At 35.0% G+C, this 27152-nt stretch overlaps 1 protein-coding gene across 5 annotated transcripts in view; it reads right to left on the reverse strand.

Annotated features, from left to right (window-relative positions):
* RIMS2 (regulating synaptic membrane exocytosis 2) overlaps positions 1 to 27152 on the reverse strand; it is a 449695-nt gene that overhangs the window by 218720 nt on the left and 203823 nt on the right. For 3 of the 5 annotated variants that reach the window (XM_056484738.1, XM_056484743.1, XM_056484739.1), the window contains 2 exons: positions 2027 to 2235; positions 564 to 683 (listed from right to left, as the gene is read on the reverse strand). In XM_056484738.1, the coding sequence (XP_056340713.1) occupies positions 564 to 683; positions 2027 to 2235 (329 nt within the window). Of the gene's footprint in view, positions 1 to 563; positions 684 to 2026; positions 2236 to 2351; positions 2420 to 27152 lie in introns of all 5 variants that reach the window. The other 2 variants (XM_056484741.1, XM_056484740.1) reach the window with 1 other exon arrangement.

Raw genomic sequence — 27152 nt, forward strand, 5'->3', positions numbered from 1 at the left:
AAGAGGTTAACACATAAAAAAGAGTACATTATTTTGTGATAAAAATCAATAATATTACAGTTTTCTATTTTCCATTTTTAAAATGTGGAAAATCAATCAATCAGAGTAGGTAAAAATTCCAAAAGAGGAAGTTCCATTGGCATACTCTGATCTGGATTGAAAGGTCATTAACTTACAGGTCTTCAAGAGAGATAATTTCTTTTTCACTTTTCTTTCTTTCTTAGGAAATAGAATTTATACCAAGGTGCAATGCTCCATACTGAAGAACACAGATAGGACTTGGCTTGCCTAGTAAGGGTGCAATTAATACTTTGCTAGGAGGACATCCTCAGAAAACTTGTGAAAACATGTCTAGTCTTTGAGAGAAGTACAATTTTTTAATTCTGCCAAGGACTCTGCAAAATTACTCTAGATGAATGAATATAAAATGTCTATATTGTAATTTTGAGAATCATAAGGCATTATCAATATTGGTATGCATACACTATCTAATATGAGAATAATTATGAAAGCAGACAGTTTAACTGAGAGAGTTGTTAGTTTCAAAACAGTTCATCACCAACCTTCAATCCAAGCATTGCTCCTGAATCTCTAGGCACACTTCCATCCTTTAGTCGTTTATTTAACAAAATCCGACCAATGAGACGATCTCCATCTTTGGAGGGTTGCCAAGTGACTGGATGCTATCATATGGTGTTAATGGAAAATACAGGGAATAGTATTTTAATGAAAAATATTTTAGTAATACTTTTCATTTGCTGATATATTTTAAAGATGCTATGGAAGTATTATGATTACACCAATATTTAATGTAAAAAATTACAGAAAACTGTGCTGGAAAATATTTATTTGGACATATCATTCATCATAATGGATGTCCAATATTTAATAATATTATCTATTTTACTAAATCCAATTTGTAAATATCTAGAATGATCTTTCAATCTTGATTTAACAGATATAGACAACTACACACAATGAGAATCACATCTGAGTACTGAGAAAAACATTGCTAAAAGTCTAATATAAGAGTAATACTGGAAAAGAAGTTTAACTCAAACTGAAAGTTTGATATAAGAAATGTCTTATTTTTCCACTGCTTCAAACATTTCAATTTTTATCCAAGACCAACAAATATTTTTAGTATTTTACTTTCTCTCAGTAGTAGTAGATTAAAATTTAAAAATACTATTAAAAGGTATATTCATTACTTAATTTTAATATTCTGTTTCTTTCTTGGAATAATTAATTCACATATGAAGCACAATTACAGTGAGCATTATTATTCCCTTACTACACATGGGCAGAGTTATACTTGTCTGTTGGCCTAATTAATGAACTGTTAAGATTTTCTTTTGTGTAATCATAGTACTTTTTCACAGAAAAATATTATTTCATGCTCTATTTCATGCAAAATTAGCAGGCACAGATAAATCTGCTCCCATTACAACTAATAACTCTAAAAAGATTTATCATAATCTCCACCAAACAGAAAGCAAAAATAAAAAATACCAAAGCAGATGGCAAAGCCTTTAATTCTGCACAGTACTGCACAAAATTGCATGGCAACAAAACAAATGAACAACCATGACAGTGAAAGGGAAAAAAGAAAAACAACTTTTCTGTGCAGAGAGACCCAATTTTCTCCCTTTTTCACCTGGGGTTTAAACTATTAATTAAATTTCAGCCCCAGGAGTTTGGAAATAGTAAATCAGATAAGCCAATTGGTAGAATCCTTATTGTTAATTACTTTATTCTTTAAGGTGATATCATGATATGCTAATTTGCAACCATAAGAACAACATTCCTTTAAGCCTCTCAATTTTTTTTTTCTTAGGCTGCCAAACAGTAAAAGCTGCAAGCATGCAAAGACTTTTCATTTGTTTTTCTTTTCTGCACCTTAAGAAATGCTATATTTTCTCTAGAAACACCCTGACTTTTATTTTATGCACTATTTTAATGAGTGACAGAGAGCAAACAAAGACCAAATGAGCAGGTTAAAATGCAGGCTCCATAATCTCAGTACCTTCTCACTATGGCTATGTTCCTCGTTTAGAGTTGTGCTACTGCACGTATCTACCCCAGAGTCTTTTATCTGAGGCTCAGACCATTCCAAGTCCTCTTCCAAGGAGTGGCCACCAAAGCTCACCATTCTCTTTTGCCTCTCGGATAAGGCGTTAGAATCCGGCAAAACTGCCTGCTCACTAGTTTTTCTTTTTCCCCTTTGACTGTCCCCTATAGGTGTGGGATAAAAAAAGGATACAAAAAAGAAAACATGCAAAGGTGTAAATAAAACCAAGGAAATGTAAAATGACAAAGGGAACTAAATGGTAAGGCTCCACATGTCTCACCAAAGACATTGGGGATGCCTCACTGCTATGCCAAGACGTATGGTCCAACCAGTTGTAATCCAAGTCTCCTGCGAGAATCAGACAGACAAGATAGTGCAGTAAAGGAAAGGTGAAAGAAAGGACAAACAAAGATACAGTAAAATTGTAAAGACTTCTGATTATCCTATCTGATTCACAACCTCTGCCAGCAGGACTTGCAAAGGGCTTCCAAGAAAAAGTTAAGGCTCCAGCAACAGAGTACATGGAATATGAAAAACAGTGAGGAAGGAGATACATTTGTGTGTGTGTATGTCTGCATAAAATTATGTACAGTGCAAAGCATCATTGTGCCAGATTTATTAACTGTCCTATAAAATTATATACACCCAATTACATGAAAAGGCAAATTGTATTTCTAACAGAATATCTAGAAGGGAAAGCATTTGAATACAGAATGTCTTAAGGAACTTATTTCTTTGCTTTTCTAACAGGAATTAATATTTATTCTAATCACATCAATAGAATACTTAAAACAATGGCACTCTGTATTCACTTTGCAGTAGGTGATTTTTTAAGGCAGGTTAAATGAAAAAAAATCTAGAAACTATGTAAGAATAAAAAGCATAATAACTTTGCTTTGTCTACTGGTTAAATAAAAGGATGAATAGCAAGTACAGGTACCCCACAAATGGGAGTGTTTAGAGTTTTGACAAAGCATATAAATATTTCATAGAGTCAGAATTTAACCTCCATGGCAGACATATGGTAGAAAGAAAGGTTTGAAAAGCAGTCTAAGAAGAGATCTAAATGTCCAAAGAGTTAGGGAATGACTCATGCATTTCAATAAAACATTCTCTTTTATGTAGGTACTTTAAACTGCAAATTATACCCACACATTCTGCAGTATTATGTTTCTCTTTTTTTCCCCTCACAATTGTTACTACGTGTTACATGAAAAATATTTTGTTACTGCATGCTAAATAATATTTTTATATTACAGTATGCAGGAAGCAAATGTTTAATTTTCTATCAAATTTGACTAAACTAAAGCAAAATCGCTCTATTTTGAACTTCAAAAAACATTTTTCTATTTCTTTTACTTCAGATCCTGCTTTAGCATTGCTCAGCCTATTCCTCTTGAACTACACCAGTAGGGTGGTGAAATGTAACTAACAGCTCTTAGCACTGTCTTAACACTTGTCTAGAAAACTTAACAGAGAGGATGTGAAGATACAGCCCCTTAAAACTACAAAAAAATAATAATAGAGGCTTTAGTAAAGCAAAATATTCGCCTTGGAGAGGTATCACAGAATTAACTACATTGGAAAAGGCCTTTGAGAACATCACGTCCAACCTAGTGTATTGCATACATACAATGAGAAATACAATTTTTTTCACTTGTTTCCTCCTAAAATAGAGACCTGTATATGCTGTGTGGAAAACAATCAAGTCTCATTTTCATTTTAAAGAAGGTAATATTCAAAATTCAAAGGCTTTGTTTTCAGAAAGATACTTTGAACTTAGTCCCTTACACATTTCAGAAATCTTGTAGCTTGTTAAATAGCCTTTTCTTTCACAAAAACAGTGATAAAGTAACTTCATAAAATTATTTTCAGGTCTAAATTAATTAATATTTTTCAAATAATAAATAGGTAAATCTATTAACTATGTTTCTTGACTCTTGAAAGGAAGATAACATTCAAAAATGGGAAATTCTTACCAAAACTGCTTTGCCTTGAATGTTAACATCTTGCCTGTAGTACAGATAAAAATGTGCTATCCTGCTCAAGGGGAAAGGAATACTCTTTTGAAAGCTAGTAACATTTTGCTAAAGGTACTTCTGCAATGGAATTTCCAGTACAACTTTTGCCTCCAGACATTGCTTCAAGGGGTACTGAGTGAAATCATCAGTGAGCTCATGAAGATCTAGCCCTTATTCCTAAATACACATTTAGAGATATCCAGAAGATAGCAAGAGTTCCAGCCTATGTATTGTCTGTTTTACAAATTCCCTGGCTTTAAGCACTGGTCCCAGGGCATCTGCTGGTGTAGCTGGTTTCTGCTTACTCCAAGTCCTCTTAGCCACAGATTACCGAATGGTGCATCCACAAACTGATGAGATTCAGGTATTTTGCAAAAATAGTTACTCTTCAACAAATCATAAGCCCTGGAACTAAAGCTGCCCAAAAGAACATTTGCAAAACTGAGCCTGTTACCTTATACAAGCAATCCCTCTTCTTGCTCAACCATTTTCCCTTCTTTTCAAACAAGATGCAGAAGGCTTTCTCTTTATTTTAGTTGTCTCTCTCAGTAAATACTAAATAATTGGTATTTATAAAATGAAAATTACATTAAAATAAACAAGTCCATCCAAACACTGTTTTATCTGTGTAAAATATGTAGCTATATGTTTCCAAAAATTATCATATAAATTAGAAATTGTAAAGCCATAGTAGATCTTCTAGATTTTGCCCTTAACAGTGCATTAAGTGATCTAAATGACAGGCATAAATACTATGCAAGTTAATAAAAGGATGGTTGTCTGGAAGCCCTGTAGTGTATTACATTTCTATGACAGACATGTATGGCTTAGCATACCTACAACTTTTTGAAATACAATTAATTGCTTGATAAAGTCACTGGACATAAATTTATCAGTACAAGTTCTATAAATACTAAAATCTTGACTAGGTAAATGATTTTTGAAACCTTGTAAAATTAAAACTAATATATGTAAAGCACATAGATCTTTGCCTACAAGAAAAAGAATTAGAAGTAAATAAAACAAAACAAACAAACAAGAAAAAAGGTAAAGAAATAAAAGTTTAACCATGATCTTTTGTAACAAAGACACCACAGTTGTAAATCTGAGTACCAGAGAATGCATTTGCTGCTCTCTTAGAAATGTCTCTTCCACTGTAGAAAACACTTTATTATTGAGAATATATACATTTAGGGTATGCAGCAGAAATTACTCAGGAAAATTGTCACCTCATTGATAAATTACATAAGCTATAATATCAAAACCATCATTCATGGAAAAAGGAGCTAATACATTACTAAGGAAGATACAATCCTAGTTTACACCATTCTAACAACATTTAGATGCCTTGTGAGTTAATGAGTGCAGCTGGGTATAGGAAAGGACATATGTGAGGTCTGCTCTTATTAATGTCAATGAGTTCTATGTGAGTATGGACAGGTCCCATGGACAAATCAGGCTGGGAGAACAACCACATCAGTAACCCAGCCTTTCTGTAAGAATGTGGTTAAGCTGAAGCCTTTGTAATCTTACTGGTATTCAGTCTCTTTTTCCTATTTTCTCTAGACAAAACCAAACAGGCAGAGGAAAAGATTTTTTCTTCTTCATTGGGATCTTCCTGCAGCAATGGGAATTTGGAACGTCACAGTATATTTTAAAATAATTTTGGACAGTTTCTGTGTCCCTTATATTTTAATGTTTGATTATGTAGTTTTTTGTCTCCTATAATGGCTTTCCTACACAGAAATATGATAATTGAGTATCTTTTATAAAGCATTAAGGAATTTGTATCTAACATACAAGGTGCATGTCTACTCCTTTTTGAATATTGTTTAAGTTCATGGACAAGTCCAAAACCATCTATCTTCCAAACAGGCTAGACATAAAGCACTCAGTGTAATTGGCTGTTTTCCTCATACATAGTTATTTGGATGCTCTAAGTGCCCCAAAATCTTCACATAGGATATAAGCATAACCAGGCCATTTCTACCTAAAGCAAGACCTCTCTACACTGTCAACTGTTTCCCTTAGTAAAACAAAAGCATAATCTTGCTTTGAACTAAATAAACCAAAAACCTGCCCTCAAATTCAAACCTCACTGCCAAAAAGGACAGGTCATATAACTTTAAATTCTTCAGGCTGAGGAGACTACCAGACTACATAGTGTGTATTGAATACATGGTTTTGACTACATGAGCCAATAATCATACATATATGTCATCACTCAAAACTGCAGATATAACCTTGCAATTAAGTATTTTCCCCTCCAAGCTAATTTTCAGCATAAGGATACAATGGGCTGAACACATCCTGTGTGTCTGTGTCCTCCTAACTGCACAGTTCCCAGTGCAGCCCTGTACCCCAAGGGCTCTGGAGTGAAATAAAAAGTGAACTACAGCTATTGAAGAACTTCCATTTAAGCAGGTTACTTTCTGTTTGCAATACTATCCATCTAGACTGCCACACAGTGGGTGACTCCAAAGAGGAGCTACACAGCTAAATTGCCTGGAGGTGATTACATGAGTGCTTAAACAATTGCTTTGTCAGCTCTGGACATTTCAGGGACATTCTAGCTTTTGGTGCAGGAACAAACATAAAGCTGCCTGTCACACAGCTGACTAAAGCACAGAAGTATTTTCCAACACAGTCACTGATGAAGTTTGAGCACTGATTACAAAAAGAAGCCCTTCCTGCAGGGCTTACAGCAGGCTTTGAAAATCCCTGCCATGCATTTCAACATTTGTTGGAAATAATTATTCTTCTGGATTTGTCAGCTTTCAACAGCTTAGGAAAATGTCTGAAGGATCTGATCCTATGAAAGCAAAGAGAAGTAGTTCTTTATGTAAAGCATATGAAATATATTTTAACTTTTATTATGTGGAATGCAGAGAGATACAACAATTAGGAGGAAAACATATAAATCTTCACTAGGGAATAGCTGAGTGCTGCATTCCACAAGGCAGGTGAGAGAAAAGACTGGGGGAGGTGGGAGCCTCCCATGTGGGAAAAAAATGACATTGACAGCTAATGAGCACTGAATAGAGATGCTGCTACCAAAGAAATGTCTCTGGACCCTACAGTCTGGTCACTGAGAACTTAGAAATACCTTGAATTTCTTTGCTTTTTTTTTTTAGGGATATGGTTCAGGGGAAAATCTTACTAAAAGACCCTGGTTTACCCTCAAAAACTGTGTAGCCTTGCTTTCAACTTCTACAAGAACTGCTTAACAGAAAAGATATTACTCTTGATGGAAAGGCTTACCTAATGTAAAGGTGAAAGGGTTTCAGCATGTCTATTTCATTCTGGCTCTTTCTGAAACTGAGACTTAGGATCACTATTAATAGAATATTCACTGGAAGTATTTTTTAAATTTTGTTTGGCTGGAAGGATTTAAATCGCAGGACTTTCTTCAAAATTACATTTTCTAAAACAAAATTACGTTCAGTCTGTTAGTCAAATATATTTTGATAAATGTCTTTTCTTGGAATAAATTGAGAGAAAGGTATATCAATGTGGCAAATACACTTGCTCACAGATCAGTGCATAAGCTGGATGACCTTATACACTTGCAGTTATGTCTCATATGACATCTGAAGTGTGACCCTATATGCCACACCATGATTTCTATCATATGATCCAGTACATAAACATAGTCAACAAGAAAATGGACAGGTACAGTTTAGTTATGGGAAACTGACAGACATTTTTTACTGCAGTCCCAGTCTACCATTGCCAGTTTGTTTCCTTATTAGCAGTCAAACTTTTCAGATTTGCACACCTTTCTTATATATTCCCTGCTACTTTACTAAGATGAGGGAAAACTAGAACTAATTAAGTTTAATAACTTATGGGTTTCTCTCTTGCTTGATTATCTTTAAGATTTTATCTTAGGAAAATGTTTATTTCAAATTACACTTTTGACCCTACTTGTATCATTTTCACTTTTTCCCTTCTTCCTTCTGTTGTTACAAAATTTAGAGCCTATACCTGAAAAAATAAGTTCTTTTGGCAGAGCACAAAGGAAAATACACATTGAAAAGTTTCAATAAGACAGTAGTTTTGGATCATGCCCAGCAGTAATTAATCAAAAGCAATTTATTGCTCTTTTATTATTATTTCTAAAATATGTCTTTTTTCCTTTTTCTTCTCTAGTCATATCCACAAAGACCACATATGTGTTGCTAGGCTGACCTCACACACCTTCCCTGATAATCTAACTATGCATCCCTTGACCTCAGGGTTGCAACTGACAGCTTGGTCACAACTTCTTCACCATCTCTGGCCAGGAACCAGTACCAGCAATACCAGCTTGCCTGTTCCTGAACTCATATAAAGAGGAAAAAATGCAGGGGAGAATAATCCTATTAAAGAATCTCATATTTGGCCCTTGTTTCAGCAGCTTAGTGTTATGTAATACAGTGATAATGTTCTATCAACTAAAACCAGATAGCCCATTTAGGTGTTCTCAATGAGCACAACATTTTTCACAGACTAGTCCACTGAAAGTTAACAAGTTCTTGGATATAATGCACAGAGGAATTAAATGGTGTCTAGAAGGTGAGGAAAAACCCTGTACTCCCTGAATCACTGAAATTCTGCATCAGAAAAATTAGCCATTTTGGAAAACAGCTGCTAAGGAAGCACAGAATCCAACAGTTCTGTGATGTGTTGGAGCTGCTGCACAACTGGGAACCAAAGAAATTCTGTCCTCAGACTTTGAAACCAGTCCAGGCAAATTCACCTTGCTGCCAACAGGAAGGCAACAGTAAAACCTGACAAGCCAGTTGGAAACAAGCCTTATAGTCCCCTGGAAGTGAAGACAGTTCATAATTGGAGGACTATGAAAATTTGTGAGAAACAGCTGCAGAGTTTAGAAAACAGGTTTGGGGTTTTGTGCGCTCTCAGTACCTATTTCCATGAGATTTTTTATTGCCATTTTATATATACTCACTGAAGAAGGCTTGGTTAAACTGAAGAAATAAGTAGCTTCAGGAAAACTCTATTTAGCATTAGTAGACATATTTGCTTATGCAATTCACTTTGTGCTGGCTTACCCTATACTCAGCTTTCCACAGATATTACACTCTTTCTACATCCTGAAGTTGTGACTGTGCCAAAATGATTCTCAGAGTAGCTCCAACAAGGCTGCCTGGCATCTCCAAGTCTCAGGGCCATAGGATTTAATGCACATGAACTGAATCCTAAATGTGACCCTATTTCTGTTTGGACAGAAATAAGCTCTCTACCTTTGAGAGGCAGTGTATTAACCAGGTGCATTTTCATTCCTTTTAGTAATGGACATCTGTTGACAGGGAACCTATAATAGTGTTTTCTATATACATGGTTCCTTCTAATGCTTATTAACAACAGAAAAAGAAACCCACAAAGAAAAACAAACAAAAAATATTGTGTACATACTTACGTTCAAGCTTTACTGCTTTGATGTCAACACTAATTATTACAGAAAATAACCCTAAGCAACTTTGAATCAGTATATCTTAATTAATAAGTAAGCTCAAAATTTGCAAAATTAAGACAACAAGAGACCAAGAAAGACAGCAAAGGAAAGGATTCTTCATGAGGCAGGATATCAAATTCACAAATAAGGACATGGACTTAACATGCCAGTTGTTCTCATGACAGAGCTGTACTAATTTCATCAAGACAGCTATCAACCTTAAGTAAAGCTGAAATAGTGAACATGTCAGGAAGGAAAGTCTTCTTAGTTTATATTTAAAGAAACATCAATGTATTTATTCATAACAGTGTCCTATCTTTTATCCCCAATGCCATGTAGAGCTAATCCTAATGAAAGGAGACATTACTAACATAGAGATGGCTCCTTTCATAGACACATCATTATCTGGAATCAATTTCCATCATCAGCCCAGCAGCCACCCACACATCATGACTGAGGAACACCCAGCTGTTCCACTGATCACATCTTTTTCCTCTCTCTCCACCACTTCCAGTCAAGATCACTGATATCTTGCTACCAAAAAGTGATATTAAGAATTACTCATTTTGTGAGTTTCAGTGTAAGATAACCAATATAGAAATAATATATCTGTTTATCTAATAGAAAAATTCATCATCAACAAAAAATAATAAATTTAAAACATAAAAAAATTAAAGTTTTGAAATTAAACAGTCTTAAAAAATAATCAAAATGTTATCTAAGCTCCAGATACTTGCTGCCTTTTTCTGTTCATTTATTAAATTTTGTTTGGGACAAAAGGACATCCTCTACTTTTACCCTTGGACATGGATGTTATCCTAGTAGGACAGTTGAAGGGAAGGAATAATGCAAAAAAGTCCAGTTCATGTTTTTAAGCATAGTATTACCAATAATTTCTTACAAACTCTCAGTGGGTACAGAAGAAGACTCTAAATTCACTAATGTGATGTAAATATCTTGATCACTAAAGAGTAAATGCACATTTCAGAATAGAAATAAAAATAACATTTTAAAAAATCCTATGCACTACGTACTTGAATAAGTACTTGAATAGTAAATCATCATTCAGAAGTTAAGCTGATTTATTTTCTTGTCTGTAATTCTCAGTTTACATTATGTAGAAGATATGGGCAAATTTTAAAATTCTACCTAATATTATATATATATATATACACCATATATATATATGCCACAACTAATGTGGCAAAAGTCACCTTCTAAACTATGTCTAACAAAGAAACACAACATTTCTTTACAAGTCATAGCAAGTTGTATTTTTTTTTTCTTTAAAACTGACCTAACATTTCCAAATAACTTTCTGGTTGTCTAAACAAGTATAATTTTAACGTGCTACCTTCTCAAAACTAAACTTCAGGAGACACCACATACATTCTCTTTACTTTTAAAATTGTTTTCTTTAAGAAGCAAGAGCTTAACAGCAGCTATAAGTCCAAAGTATCATCCATCCCTGGCAGCACACATCTAGAAGTATGCAGTGCATCTGCTGATTCAGTTAGCTGCAGTAGAAGCAAAAGAAAACACTGCAAGAGGCTCTTTCATCACCTTGACACTGCAATAAAAGCCTTTGTAAACTAGTAATTGGATCATTAATTATTGATCTCACCTTTAGAAGTCATGATGAAGAAAGTAATTTGGTATATGTAAAAACACCTATTGTTTTGAGTTTGGTTACATGTGATTTTTGTCAAACCACCTTCTTTGAAGGAAATTAATTATCTCTTTAAAGAGGAACAGAAAACCTGAAAATAAAACTCCAGTGGATCCCAGAAGTAAAAATCATAATCAACTGTCTTACTTACTTTCATACCTTCTGTGCATAAGCTTGACAGTGTGATACTGTAAGTCAAATTAGCTCAGAGCAATGATCTGTTATACCTGAGTTACAGCTTAAATAACAGATGTGCAAAAATAAAATACCAATGATGGTGGGTTTTTTTAAAATACTTTATCACAAGGTTATTTTGCTCATGTATACAGGTTTATACATACATGCAGGAAAATTCCCATACACAATGCATTAAGAAGGAGGTTAGGTTGCAAAATCAAATATTGAGAAGGTAAGGGTGGTACAAGACTTAGCTTGTCATGAAGCATTAATTTATTTGCTATACAAATGTATTTATGTATAATATTTCATAATACTATGGTAAAGTCCCTCACCATGTGCCCAGAAAGGAAGGTGTAACTTAAACAAGTAACTAGTCAACATCATTGTTTCTTCGTCTAATGACCCCTTTCATTAGATACTGAACATAATCTAAATGCAGATCTAAATGCAGTATTATTTGTCTCCTGAGAGCTCTGGTGTTGTGACAATATTTTCCAGGAGTCAGGGTTAAATTCAAGGAATTTTTCTTTGTGGACTGTCTGCATGATGAAATGAACAAGAAGCTACAATTAACTTCTTAAAATGAGCTGCTGACATACAGATGTACCATCAAACACTTTGAAATGTTCCAAACAATTTTCAGTGCCAAACTTGAGAAATACAGGGCTTGATTTTTCTTTAATATTTTCTTGGATTTCAGTTCTGCCTTTTCCTAGCTCTATTATACCTATTCTTAGAAAATGGCAAGAATTTATAAAAATCTACTCACCAAATAAGCAATAAATTTTATTATATTATTTTTTAAAAATCATCTTCTCAACGTTTATCCAAGATTGCTCATGTTTATGTACACATAGAATAGGTTGGATGGAAACCTCCTTTGAACAGAAATTCCCTAAGAATGTTCTTCAAAGAAAACCAATGTGGTTTAAAAAATGTTGTGGAGTTTAAGGGTAAGATTGATAAAGTAATAAAAAAATAGTGAGATGCAGATGCAATTTGCATTTTAAATTAATTTAGAATCCTAATGAAAAAAAAGTAGATTTTAAAATTGTAATTTGCACTGTCTTCATTATTTCAGAAGAATATAGAACAATGGAAGAAGTCTCCACAGAAGAATAGTGGATGTTAGCTCTGCAATTATTTCATTTCACTGAATACATAAAGAAGTACATTGCTCAGGGACCTTTCCACAGTCAACAAGAACTACACTCATAATTATAGCCTTCATGTTAGCTGAAGCTGTAATAAAAGTTACATAAGGGATTTAATCTCAGTCTCTTGTTTTTGTATGATCACAATTACCCAAAAATATATCTCCGGAGGCTAAATATTTCCAGAATGAGTTTAAGAAAAAGGTCAGTATTTTCCACTACTTTTCAAGGAAAATTCCCTCACATCCTCTACTTGTCCAAGTTTAAATTTCTGGAAATTTGCGATAAGAGAAGAAAAAAAGTCATAATACTTAATGTTTAAAAAACCATCAGGGAATTCCACCTCATAAATTGGAACAGGCTCTACACTATGGAGGCTCTCATTGCATAAAGCAGTCCTTCACACAATGCAACTTGTTTGGTTCACACAGAGTTTTTCAGAAACAAACAAATTGTGCAGCAGAGGCTGGACCAGCCTTCTCTTGTTCAGGTAGAAGAGCTTTGTGATGTAAACACAGAGATTGTACTGCTCCAAGTGAGGTCAGTAGCTTATTACAAACATATTAGGACAACAAAGCAATATACTTCAATAGGCACCAGCTGACTTCAGATAGAGTTGAGCAGTACATCCAGCTTCAAATCATCCTCTCCCCTGCCTCATTTGCTCATTTCCTTCAGTGCACACCTCACTTGACAATATAAATTATCCAGACCAACATAACCCTTCAAACCTTGTCTTGAGACTTTCCACTTCAGTTTTATTTTCAGATAGGCTGCTAGCAAACTAACCTGCTACTGCCTAAAGAAGACTAACAGAAAATGCATCATGTTACCTCCATAAATTTTCCAAAGACTTATGCACTTCACTCATGAACTACTTATTCATCTCTATGCAGAATGAAGCTGAGAGTCCTTGATGAGGAATCATAACAAGAAATATGAAAATTACATGTAACCATTTTTGATTGATTGGAGGGTTTTGGTTTTTTGGTTTTATTTTTTTTTTAATTTTAAATTAAAGAGGCTGTCTGTTTTCATTATGCATTCTCGATATCTCTGTTCAGGACTCAGATGTGAAAAAAATAGGTGTGAGATCCAGCTGGCAGAGGTGTCAACACAATGACCTTAACAGATACAGCCAGCTGGTTTGTAAACAACAAAAGAATCATTGCCCTGATTTAAAGCTGGCAGTGAACACTTGGAAATGCCTCCATTAGTCCCTTGGAAGACTGTTCAGCAAATTTTTCTTAGACTCCCCAAAACACTCTTCTTTTCTGCCTCTGTCTGCTCAACACAGAGCATCTTTGCTCTACTGTAAGAACAGCAGTCCTTGTCAGAGAGAAGGTTTTATAAAAATGCAGAGCATGAATAAGCTATAATAAATTGATTATGATTAGACTATTGTATTACCAGAATCTGCCATTTTTTCAAAGTCTGTGTTATTTTACTTATTTTACAGTGATCAGAAATAATTTTAAGTCAGTATTTCTCTGCTGCTATTTATTATCATGTGATTAAATTTGGCCTATTCATATTTATCAAAAGAAAATAAAATTGGATTCAAATGAAATTTTGATTGGTAATACTGAAACATATATAAATAGTGACACTACTAACATTTATTACTTTACATTTTATAATGGACTGTGATTTGTAATTCCCTTTCTAGAATTTGTTGAAATAAGGAGATAGCAGAGGCTTTTGCAAACGTAGAGATGAATATGTTGAAATAAAGAAATACCACAGGATTTTGCAAATGTGGAATTGGCTATGCTCACAGCTATACACTGTACACAACACAAGCAGTTAATGGCTTTTTAGAGTGACATTGATGCTCCTGCTTTTCTTTTTTTTTTTAGATCATCCTCTGTCAAATCTGATAAAGAACTGGAAAGTATGATATGCTTTGGGAATAACAACTTTGGCAAACTACACATCTCAATGAAAACAGTTTCAGATTTTAACTGCTTCTCTGCCACAATTCAGCATCATTTCTTTTTCCTTGTTGGTTTCAAATGAGATCTTATACAAAAAAGAATAGAATAAAAAAGGTTTCTACATTTCATAGAATCACAGAATGATTCTGATGGGAAGATCCTCTAGTTCCAACATTCAATTTAATAAATGACTGTGTTACTAAGACATTTCTTGTAACTTTCTTCTTTGCTTCTTTTTACAGCATCCTTTCTTTCATAAGCAAAGTATAGTAAGGAATTTGTTATTTCTTAAAGTGAAGTCAGAAGCATAAGAAAAAAATTAACTATTTCCCAGCTTTCATATATTTCCAAGTATAGAAGTGTTCCAATTGGGGAAAACAAAAACTTCACTGCACTTTGTCTTTAATTTCAGGTACAGCACACCCCAAGAACTTAGTAGGAGATTGCCTGTTCCTAGGGAGCATAGAAGCTCAATAGGATCCTTCAAAGCCTTTAACTTAAGCATCGCTTGCAGCCACAAATTTTTTAATCCTTATTTCCAAAAGCTCTGTCACATGCAACCAACATGGTGTAATCAGACATGGGGGTTACATAAATAGGTGAGTGCAATCCTAGAGCAAAACAATTTCCGATACAATTTTAGTCAGCTACTTGTTTCAACTTGCATCAAACAAGGAGGAAAGTTCCCGAGCCAGTACAATGCCACAGTCTTCTCACTGGCAGCTGCTGCTTTCATATTTCATTCTCTGTGTCCCTGAATGTGACAAGGAAGCATTCCAGGTGACACCTTAGAGTAAGCCATAGCTTAGGAGGTAACAATCCACAGTGTTAGCAATCCACAGTGTTAGCAATCCACAGAAGACCAACCTGACCACCGACCTCATCTTGGCAGCTTGGCTGCACTGAGGAATGGGAGCTATGGCATCTAAGACAGGCAAAATAGAATAGTTGACTCTGCAAGATTCATGCACTTTTTAGCTTCTGTGGAAGCTGTCTACTCCAGTGACAAACACTTCAGAACTGTTGTGTAACCAGCCAGCCGGTCATGGTGGATGTCAAGGCTGCAATTCTTCCCCTGGTTTAAAGGCACCCACCAGGAGAACTAGCAGGCAGCAAAGAAATTACCAGTGTGGGTTGTTCCTCCTCAAACACTCTATAGCAAAGGCAGACATTCCACACTGGGGACTTCAGGCCCTGTTCCCAGCCCTGGCCTTGTGCAATGCCTTAGTTACTTAATCTGCTAGAAGAGATTAATCATAAAAAGGGAAAATTTGGGAAAGCTTTGAACACAGAAAAAGGGTTCTGAAGTCAATGCACAGGAATGAAGAAATGCTAATAGAAGAGAGTGGAATGTACAACACAATTCAAGAACTTAGAGATTCTGATTTTTGCAAATTTTACAAGACCCAGAAGAAGGAAGACTGTCACAGGAAGTTGAAGAAGCAGACCTGGCAGTTAGAGGAAAATAAACTGAATGCAGGAAAAAAATCAATCTTTTGCTTTGTTTAAATGCTTTGTGCCTGAACAGAACCCAGATTTTAGCAAGTGACCCCCCAACTGAAATCTAATAATTATAAAAATAGTTAGCTGAAATGTAGATCTTCAGTTCTTCACAAAAGAGTAATGAGCAAAGGACTCAAAATACAAGGGATCTGAATGCTAGGATTTTTGTCACAGTTATCCATTGATTTCCAGTCCATAAAACCAAGATAATAAAGCTTTCTTCCATTAATAGAGACACAGGAATGAATGCAAGCCATTCAAACACTACTGTGATGAGTGTTCTGCAAAGGACCATTAAAAAACTGGAGACTTAAAATAATCCAGGCTCTTTTAATAAGAATTCAAAGAATAAATGTCTCATTTGTCCAGATATCATCCATTTCCTATAGTGAAAAAGCAGATGCTGAAAAAGGACCATGGGGTAATAAGCAAAAAGAGATTGGTACAAATCAAATATTTCAGGAAGCAAAGTATAGCTGACCAGGCAATTTAGTAACTTAATTTTTTAATTCATACATGATTCTGAAACACAACAGTGCTGTTCAAGGGAAGAAGCAATGAGAGATGGGCTTTGATTCTGTGCACAAAAGAGCAAATATCTTCTCAAAGGTGATTGCCCAGAGTTTAGATTAATCTATCTGATATACAGAATCTTATTTTGGCACACTCTAAATTTAGTTTCAAGAATAACCTTAATTTTTTACTAACTTTTTTTAAAGCTCTTCTTCACAGTTCTTGTTGCTTTTGAGTTAAAACACATTCTAGTATGATAATTTGGAAAAGAGAAAAAAATTACATTAAAAATTCACCTATTTCAGCTATTTCACATAAAGTTAATGTAAATTAAATTAGTCTATGTATAAATAAAATAATAGAATAAATAAATAAATGTAATCACAGCTATGATATTTGGGACTATACACATATATGTTTTTACTCAATTCAGATATTATTAATTTCAGTAGTTAAAAAAACATTAATTACACCTTAACAAGTATTATGTTTTATTTACCAACATAAAAATACTGTTCTCAGTCCATATTTGACATCCCCCAGAATGTTGTCAGATTGCATTCCAAATACAATGAGAGAAAGAATTTCTCATATTGTATTTATGGAATAGTTTATTTCTTCTGATTTAGGAAAATACTTGGCTTTTTTTAATACAGATACATCCATTTTAAATAAGTGTTGATGAGGACTTTTTTTTCTTTCTGCTATCATTACAGAAATGAGTATCATTGAAACAGAAGTATGCTCATTAATTAAACTACATTAAATATACTAAATGTATTTATGGGCACACTTTTTTTTTTTTTTTTTAATTGAGAAGAAAAATGTGTTTCTTCATACAAAATCCTCATATAAAATACAGCAAAAATTATAATACATCACTTTCATCTGTCAAGAGTAATTATTTTTGTAGCTTGAAACAATTTGCCTTTGGTGACTAGGGTCACATGAGTTATACTATGCTGGAATGTGAATTGCTATAAAAGCCTTATGTGAAAATTTGCAAATTTTTGGTCTTTCTGTAAGCAGCTAATGCTTTATTTAAAGGAATTGTTCAAGAAAAAAGATCTGCTTGCAGATACATATTTTTCAGATGTTGAATACTGCTTTGTTAATCAGTTCTACATCAATTGTTTTCCTTATTTAGCCCTTCTGCACACAATGCACATAAATCCCCATCCTCTCTCTCATTAGAACTTTCTTCCAAATCTGCACTATATTGTGCACACTATGGAGAACACAATGCAATAGATAACAAAAAATGACAGTATTCTGTCTGCTTCAACATTACTATAAACAGTCAACATTTAAAAATATTACCACACTGTTTCAAAACTTATTCCTGGAAATTTATTTCCTAATATTTCATGTTACCATATTGTTTCATATGGTTTGCTGCTGGGACAATGGATTAGGTTACAGATATAAACAAGCTCACAAGATTTCTAGCTTTGACTATGCATTAATACTATACTTAGTAGAAAAGATACCACAATCCATATATACGTCTCCAAAGGAAATAGAAAAATTCTCTGCTGACTTCTGAATTCATGATTTGCATATTTTGCCCTTTGCTCTGCCTTGTTCATTATTCATGATTCAGGATAACAGATACCAGGACACATTAAAATTTCAAATTGAAAAGAAAATTCAATTTTTGTACCCTTTCCCACCAATGGAAATTCTTCTCAACTACAGGCAAAAAGAATCTTTGTGTGCATATTAAAATCTTTCCCTAAAGCAAGTTCCATACTTTAATGAAGAGCTTTCAATATGCCAGCATTAAGTATCACATGCACTTGCCATGCTGGATTTCCACTATCAATTGCTGGTACTTTTCAGCCATTTTCTTTGCAGTCTTGTCAAGGCCTGAATAGGATGTTGGGTAAAAGACATCTAGCATCAAATTTCTTAGGAGCTGGCATAAATGGAAAGACATATAACTAACTTTCAAAACAAGACCTTCAGAAAGTCACCTTAGCCCAGACAAAAAGCAAACGTTGCCAATGAACATCACAAATAGAACTAAGATTTCCAGTCAGTGCTCAGCTGAAAGGAACTATAAAAATGTGGAGCTCCATACTGAAGTCTCAGTGATTTCTGGATGAAATCTGCCAATACTGCAAGTTTAAAAGGCAGTTCATGGCACTGTTTCCACAGGAAAATCAGCCTGTACCTCAAGAGACTCTTCAAGCTTGTACAACACCAACTGGAACTTGCTTTGCAAGCAGAACTTTTTCTGAAGTTTGGGATTGAGAAATAAACCATCTTTTTCTTCCAGATCTCCAGGGTGTTTACAAGGAGCAAAGCAAAAGAAGATTAGTGAAGAGATTTGAAAGGGGTGGCAGTTCTTTTCACTAAGACACCAATTTTAAAGTCATCTTTTAGAGGAAATAAAACAGCTGTGGCTAAAGGAGGAATAATACAACTGCTATTAAACAAATATATTGTGCAAAGAATACAGTCTCATAAGATTCATGAACACTTTGCTTTTCTGAAATGATATTGCCACTAAGAGTAACATGAGTTATATATGAAAATAATTTTTGTTATAAATCATGACAGTCACAAAAAAACTAATAAGAAATGGCAAGTGCTTTAGTAGTGTCAATTTCTCTGTTTTGTCCCTACTTTCTATTTCTTTAGTTCTGAGTTCTGTGTAACAATGCAGAGGTGTAAGCAAAACAGGTGAAGTGTATTGCAAGCTTAGATTATTGCATAATATACAATCTGCATTTTTTTCTAGTGACTTGACTGTTTAGGAAACATTTCTAAAAACTTGGATTTTTCTGGATGCTCATGAATTTAGTGATGCTTATAATTTATTTTTTTAATAGTAAAAAGAATATTCATATTGCAATTAATATTGCAATGATGACCCTAACAGATAAATCTTTCTGGTATAATAGACTCATTTCATATATTTAAAAAATTGTTTTAAAATGCTGGTAGCATGCACCACCAAGGCCACTGTCACACACTTGCCTATTTTCTTCATCAAGCACCAGTATAGAAAATTTCACCCTTTAATCTCAGAATACTTTAAAAAACAATCCTATAGATCCATAGAATATTGGATTATAAGTCTAACCCCACTGCAATGAGCAGGGATATTTTCTATTGTGCCAGCTTTGCTCAGAGCCCCTGCCCACCTAACCTTGAAAGTTTCCAGGGATCCACATCTCCGGGTATTCTGTGCTAGTGTTTTACCACCCTCTTCATATCTAGTTTAAAACCATCCTCTTCTACTTTTAAACCATTCCCACTTGTTCTATCACTACATGCCCCTGTAAAAAAATCCATCTCCATCCTGTAGGCCCCTTTTAGGTACTGCAAGGTGCTCTAAGGTGTCTCCAGAGTCTGCTCTTCTCCAGGCTGAACAACCCCAATCCTCTCAGCCTCTCTCCACAGAAGTGTTTCAGATCTCTGATCATCTTTGTGGCTTTCTCTCGACTTTTTTCAACAGGTTCACATCCTTCTTATTTTGGGACCCCCAGAGCTGGATGCAGCACTACAGGTGGGTCTCACCAGTGCAGAGCAGAGGGGCAGAATCCCCTCCCTGCCCTGCTGCCCACCCTGTTCTGGATGCAGCCCTGGACACGTTTGGCTTTCTGGGTGGGATGCAAGTGCACATTGCTGGGTCATGTCCAGTCTCTCATCCACCAACACTCAAATCCTTCTGGTCAGGGCTGCTCTCAATCTGTCCATCCCCAGCCTGGACTGAGACCAGGGTTGCTCCAACCCAGGTGCAGCACCAGCACTTGGATTTGTTGAACCTCATGATGTTCCCATGGATCTCTTCTTGACCTTGTCCAGGTCCCTCTGGAGGGCATCCCATCCTTCAAGTGTTTCAAAAGCACCACTCAACTTGTTGCTGTCTGCAGACTTGCTGAGAGTGCACTGCATCCCACATGTCATTCACAAAATATTTCAAATTAGAAAATTTAGGTAAGGAAGAGCAAAACAGCAGGAATTTGTACAGATTTGCTTAAGAATGTCGAATCTAACAGACTTAAAGAGAAACGAACTCCAAATTTTTCTTCATGAATTCTCTCAAAATTTATCATTCAGAAGTTAAAGAGAAGGAAAAAAGAAAGTATGAATATACTTTCTTCAGAAATATGCAGAAGTATGCAGAACTGCTTATTTGTATCTCTGTTTCAATTCCTGAGCTGGCAGTGGGATTATTTTGATCTGATACACAAAAGCAAAAGGATAAATGCTCAGAATAGAAAATATACCTCATCTCCACTACAATGCACTCTCTCTTCAAAACCATATCTCATTCCATCCTGTTTGTTGACCAAACTATCACTGAAATTCAGGAAAACAGAACAGCTGTCTCAAGAGCTAAAACTGCAATAAAAGATACAAAAGTTCCAGAAACAGACCATCTGAATTATCTCTTACAAGGACTGTGCAGTGAGCAGCCATGAGAGAACCTGGAGGATTTGCATTAGAGATGCTTTCAGCCCTTTTATCAGTCTGACTCCGTGCCCACGACAGGCGTTATCTTCGCGATCGCTCTGTTCGCCGCAGCGCAATTCTGCTCTTACGTGTTAGCCCGGATTTACTGCCCTCCTGTCCTACTGCACAGACCTACATCAGCCCTGTGGCCCAGTTCTCTGTGCTGCAAATGCCTCTTGCCAGCTCCACACTGTTCCCTTTTTCTCCCTTTTCCTTGCTACCACTATTATTTTTTTCTTCTCTCTGCTCCCCGTTCCAAATGTTTTATCTCCATTTCTTTACTAGGGTGCCAGAAGAAGCAAAGACAGAGCCTGCCCTACGACTCTGACTCCTCAGGTTGGCAGATGCTTTCTGACTACCTCATCATCCATATTTTTTTCATATCATTGAACCATCACTGTTAGGAAATTACTTGCCAAGTGTTTTACCACCAAAATACCATGGGAATGAATCCACTGCGAACAAATCAAAAGCAAACCAACATAAATTTTTATCCACAATATAAAGGTTCTAAGCTGTTTGTTTCCTAATTTAATTTATTTTGTGAATATGATTACTTTGATCCAATCTTATCCTGTGTCCAACTGACTTTTTAAAAATTTAATTAAGTCACAAACATCCTTCTTCTACCCCGCAAACAAACAAAAGCCGGTTTGCTAAGAAGTAAAAATATTAATAGAAGTTAAAACAAAGTTAAAGATGGTGCTTGCACCTTCCAAGACGTTTATCAAATTAAAAGTCTCTCTTCTTAAGGGCAATGCAAGACTAGCAGGGAAAAAAGGCCAGCACATGAAAAAGACTAGATACAGAAATATGTTTGGATAAAAGGTGGTTAATCCCAAAGACTTGAATTAGAGGATTATAGGGCTTCTGTAGGGCAGATGGTTGTTTATTGATGTCACAGGACATGAAAAGTAAACAGAGGTGAAAACATGAATAATTTTTCACTGGCTAAAGACTTCCACATCCCAGATACACCTAGTAGTACAGGCATTCCTCAAAATCACTCAACAAACTCTGGTTTGCCTACAGACTTTTCAAAGGCACTAAGGAGTTTTGTTTCTCACTTTTCAGTTATATCCCATATCCCTTTTCAGCAGTTTATAACTGTTACACTGCAAGTGTCCTGTGTGGCAAATCTTCACAAGCTGCATTCATAGAGAAAATCACCAACACTAGAGAAATTACAGCATAGATTGAAGGTCACAACTACAAGTCTTCCCATTGAAATTCACCTCAGTGAACGAGCACTACATTATAATGACTGTATTCTCTCAACCTTTTCATTCTTAACAAATAATGTTTTGTATTGTTCTCACTGGCTTAGGAGAGCATTCCATCTCCAATGAACTCTTTCTGCAAATGTGAGTAATGTCAAACAAAAGATAAGAATGTGTAGGTTGTTTACTAATAAGTTGAATCAAGAAGCTAATTATGAAAAATTAACTCCCTGTAGATATAAATATCTACAACAGCAAAAATAAAATCTGGGACAGAAAACCTTGAGGTCAATTTGGATTTAACACAATATTTTATTGCCACTTTACCTGAGCATAGTATTAAAAATTTAAATTCTGAAATCACATTAACTTAGTTTCATAATACATAGGAACTTGTAGTGCCAAAACACTTTTTTCTTATTTTCTAGCTGAAGCATCTGGCTGAAAGCAACACATGACTTACATTTTTTCTCTTCTATAATTTATACAGAATGTGAGCCTTTTATTCCATGAGGAATGCACATCATGGAAGAAAACATGTCATATGCACAAGTTTTAACTGCATTACAATCCTGAATTGTATCATGACATAGATCAAGTTTTACAGCACAACCTAGTTTAGAAAAAAGAATGTAGATGACATGCTTTTTACTGCTTAGTCATATGTGTGAAGCTATAAAAAGATGTAATCCTTACAACCTTCTTATCAGAGAGATATTTTAACCCTGGACTTCAAAAGTCCATCTGCTATCCACCACCAATCAGAATTTCCCTGTTGTGAATATTACTCTTCCTCTAATACACTTCTCTTCTGCACTTCTCTTTTTATATTCATGATGATACTTTATTCTAAATATGCTCATAAAAAGAAACTTTCAGAAAATCAGATAACTCACCACCCTTCATTTTGAAGTATTTTTATAGATGTAATTTAAACACCTCCTCAAATAATATCAATGTATGTGGAAAGAAGACTAAAAATTTCAATCAATGATGAGGCAGAGCTTTGCTAAAAACATTGCAGTCTTGGCAGAGATGCAATTAATAATTATGTGCAGATGATTTTCACAGCAGATGTATAAGTGCTTTACTTAGTCACATCTGCACAGACATTTGAGAACAGACTTTATTTGGTATGCCAATTCATTATCAGAGCAAAGGTTTATCATACCAATAATTAATCATAGTTTTGGTTTCCTCTTAAAGAAAATAATTCAGACTTTTCTTAAAGGCAACAAATATTTAATTCAAAATTATGTCTGTAATTGAAAGTGCACAAGCAAGCAAAATACCATCTTTTTTATTTCTTTTTTAAAGTTTTCTAGCAAGTACCAAGCAGAAGTTGTTTTGCATGTAATATACTATATACAAATTTTACAGATCCTCCACATTAATGTGGACTTGCTTCAAAGTCAGATATTTAAAAATTTATTATTTAACAACCTTTTTCATTCACGCTTATGCCTGATGCTAAAATTGTCTATCGCTTTCAATTTTTATGTTGTTTACTTGAGAAGATTTCTTAAGAAAGTTGAGTCAAATGACCACTTAAAATTTAAACTGTCATGTTCAGCATCTATTGCTTCTGGCAGAAAAATCTATGTGCAAACATTAGTCTTTGCAAGAAAGTGGTTGAGCATTTGTATTTGTTAAAATAGGTTACCTTGAAAGTGCTTCAGTTAACTGGATTCATTTTTTTGTAATTAAAACACAAATCCTCACTCCAATCATGCATGTGAGAGATTTTCTACTAAATTCTGGGAAGCCAAAATATTCTGACCAGAATAATTCAACAGAAAATAATGTCATTTCATTGTCTATGTTTTTGTGCAAACTCTTCAAATACACATTTAAAATATAAATTTATTTAAAAGTTAAATGTAGGAAACACACTTTGATGGCTTAATAATCAATGAAATTTCTCAACATAGAAACTGAAACTTGGCTACACCTAAAAAAAGGAAGAAAACTCCCACTAACTGCAGAGCATAGATTTCTCTACTGCAGATGCTACTGGCCATCAGGGATCTGCAGCTCTCACCTTGTCATCCCAGAGACAAAATCTTTGCTTTCAGACTGCTTTACTCACTGTTACTGATGGCACTGCTCTTCTTGCTGATTATATGTATGGGTCCCCAAACCTGTGAGGTGCTTGGCTGGGTGAAGCAGCCTTCAGGAACACACTCACAATCACTATAACATTTTCTCCTTCACCACATTCAATTTCCTCTCCTGTCACTTTCTTTACTTCTATATGACCAGTTTGAAAACTGCCCAGCTTTTTAATTGACTTCATGCTATCACCACCATCATAACTAGAATGAGAAACTCTGACATAGTGAGCAATATTTTCCAGACTAATAGAAAAATGAAAGGAGGAGAAAAGTAAAACAACTAGTATAGCCCCAAATTAAAGTCTGGATATAAAAGTCTACCTATTCTCAAATATTATGTTTTCATATATCTGTACCTATTACCTACTGTGCTAAACAAAAACATCATCAATGGGAAAGGAGTTCCCCTATTTGCTTTTTGTTGTTGTTCTTGTTGTTTCGGTTTTTTAAGGAGCAGTATGATCCTAAATTGAAGAAATAAAGTTAGCAAATATAAATGACCCAAAAAACCTCATTTTATTACCTCTCCTTTACCCCAGTAGTAACATGTGAGGTACCCTTTAAGAGGCAGGATTTTTTGCCTTCTGAGGATGTTACAGAATATGAAAGTAAAAGAGTCATTCATTATTTCACTTCAATATTCCAGTGATCAATTTATTTTCTGGTTTTGACTGTAGATATTATAGATGCCAGTAGCAATAACTTTTAAAAAATATTTTTCTGTGGAAGAAAAATCTTTTTTTTAAGGGCCCACCAACAGTAAAGAGCTGTTCTATTGCTGCAACAGTGAAACTAAAATGGTACCTTTACACATATTATTCCCATCCTTATAATAGGTATCATCTATAGAGACAAAGGGAGGATGGTCAATGTGCTGGTTTAGATTATGATCTGATAAAATTCATTAAAAAGACATCCACTCATCTTTTGATCTGCTCTGTTCTGCAGGAGACCAGAAATGTTAGTGGACAGGTACAGAGCCAAAGAAAAGTTTCTCAGTTTTGTAAAGAGAACTGATATTTTCTGCATTGAGGGCTAGTGATGTCCTGTGTTTCAGATTAATGAGGCAGAGGAGGTGGAGATGAAGGTTCAGGATTCAGGGCCAGGTTTGTCGTTCTTGCTTCCTTCAGGCCATGGATGTCACTGCAGCCTGAGGTGATCACTCAGCTCATCCCCTCCCTGTATTCAGCAGCAACCACTGCACCAAACACTAACCTCTCTTACAGCAGCAACAGCAAGCTCAGCATGCTAAATAATCAACTGGGCAATTTCACCAACCCTAATTGTTCTGGGCTGCTGCCTACTTAGATTAGTCCTGAAACTCATCCAAGACATTATCTACACAATCAGCTGCAAAGTCCGACATGCTTTCTTCTTCTACCACTTCTGCCAAAAATGCACAAACAAGTCCTCAGTTGCAAAGGGCATAATTGTATTTTTGCAAACTGTGATCATGCTGGTAACCCCAGCCACTCTGTTGAGTTTATTACCAGTCACACTAACGTGTAGAAAGGCTGATGGCAAATGCTGCTCTAGTTCAGAGCACGCAAGGGGCTGCCACCTACCTCTGAGGATACATTCAATTGCTAACTTTACCCATTTGCATCTTGTTAGAAATTCAGGCCAATTCAAGTAACAGAATGCACCAGTCTTAGAGAAACAGAAAATTAATTTCTTTTCAGCAAACATGAAATACTTCATTTATTTTAGTAGTCTCAATATGTTTCTTCTACATTAAAAGTCCTCATAGAGCATATGATGCCAAGTCTATTGAGTATCCATAGTTTATATAAACTCTATTTTTTACTTTAGTTCATGGCAAGTACTTTAAGGTAGAATACCTTCACAAAACATTTCAACCTGTGCTGTTTCAGGCAGGTGTTACCTGCTCACACTTTCAGGAAGGAGGGTGGACTCAGCACAAACTCTCCCTGGCATCAGCCTGCAGCAGGACCCCCTGTGCCACCAAGAACTCAGTGCTCACCTCATCAGAGCTGGCAAGGGACTACTGTGCCCCTTCCCAGCCCATCCAGCAGTGAGGAGGCTGAGGGTGCACGAGAAGCTGGGAGGGGACACAGCTGGGACAGCTGGCCCCAGCTTGACCAAAGGGGTGCCCCATACCACCATGTGCTGGTCAGCAATAAAAACTGCAGAGGAAGAAAATGAAATCTAAAAGAACAATGGTTCTTCTGCAGTCCAGAGGAAAAAGACTTCATGTCTTTTCTCACTCTTTGACAAATGCATTAATCAAGAAATGGATGATGAAATTGAGCTCTTTTACTTTCTTTCTTCAATATTTGACCTTCAGTTATCATAAACCTCATTTTTTCCCTTTTAAATATTATCTGTTTCATCAAATTAATACAGCTTTTAGATTTGATGTAGTAAAATATTGTATTGAACTTTAACAGTCATTAATTAAGTAATTCCGAGTAAATTTCCAATTTTCAAAAATATTTTTAAAATATTTTATAAATAATTTCAGTCTCATTTATGAATCTCTATTTTCTCCTCATAATTTTCAAACTGCCTCTCCTCACTGATATTAAATTCACTAAGCATTTTTCTAATAAAATAGTTAAATTATTATATGATATAACTTATTCTCTCTTATTACTGGAATGATAACGATAGAAATAACCATTATCTTCTGATTTCTTGGATCCTCATTTTAAAGAGCAGGAAAGAATTTACTCTAAATGTAAATGTTTTTGAAATTTTCTTCCAATAAAACCTATTGTTCTTTTCTCTGAAGATTTTTTCCTATATAAACTTTTATCTAATTTTAATATTTTTCTTTAAATAATATTAATCTATTTACAGGATTGTTGGCTCACAATATCTA

This window comes from Oenanthe melanoleuca, chromosome 2, assembly GCF_029582105.1.
Source record: "Oenanthe melanoleuca isolate GR-GAL-2019-014 chromosome 2, OMel1.0, whole genome shotgun sequence".
NCBI lineage: Eukaryota > Metazoa > Chordata > Aves > Passeriformes > Muscicapidae > Oenanthe > Oenanthe melanoleuca.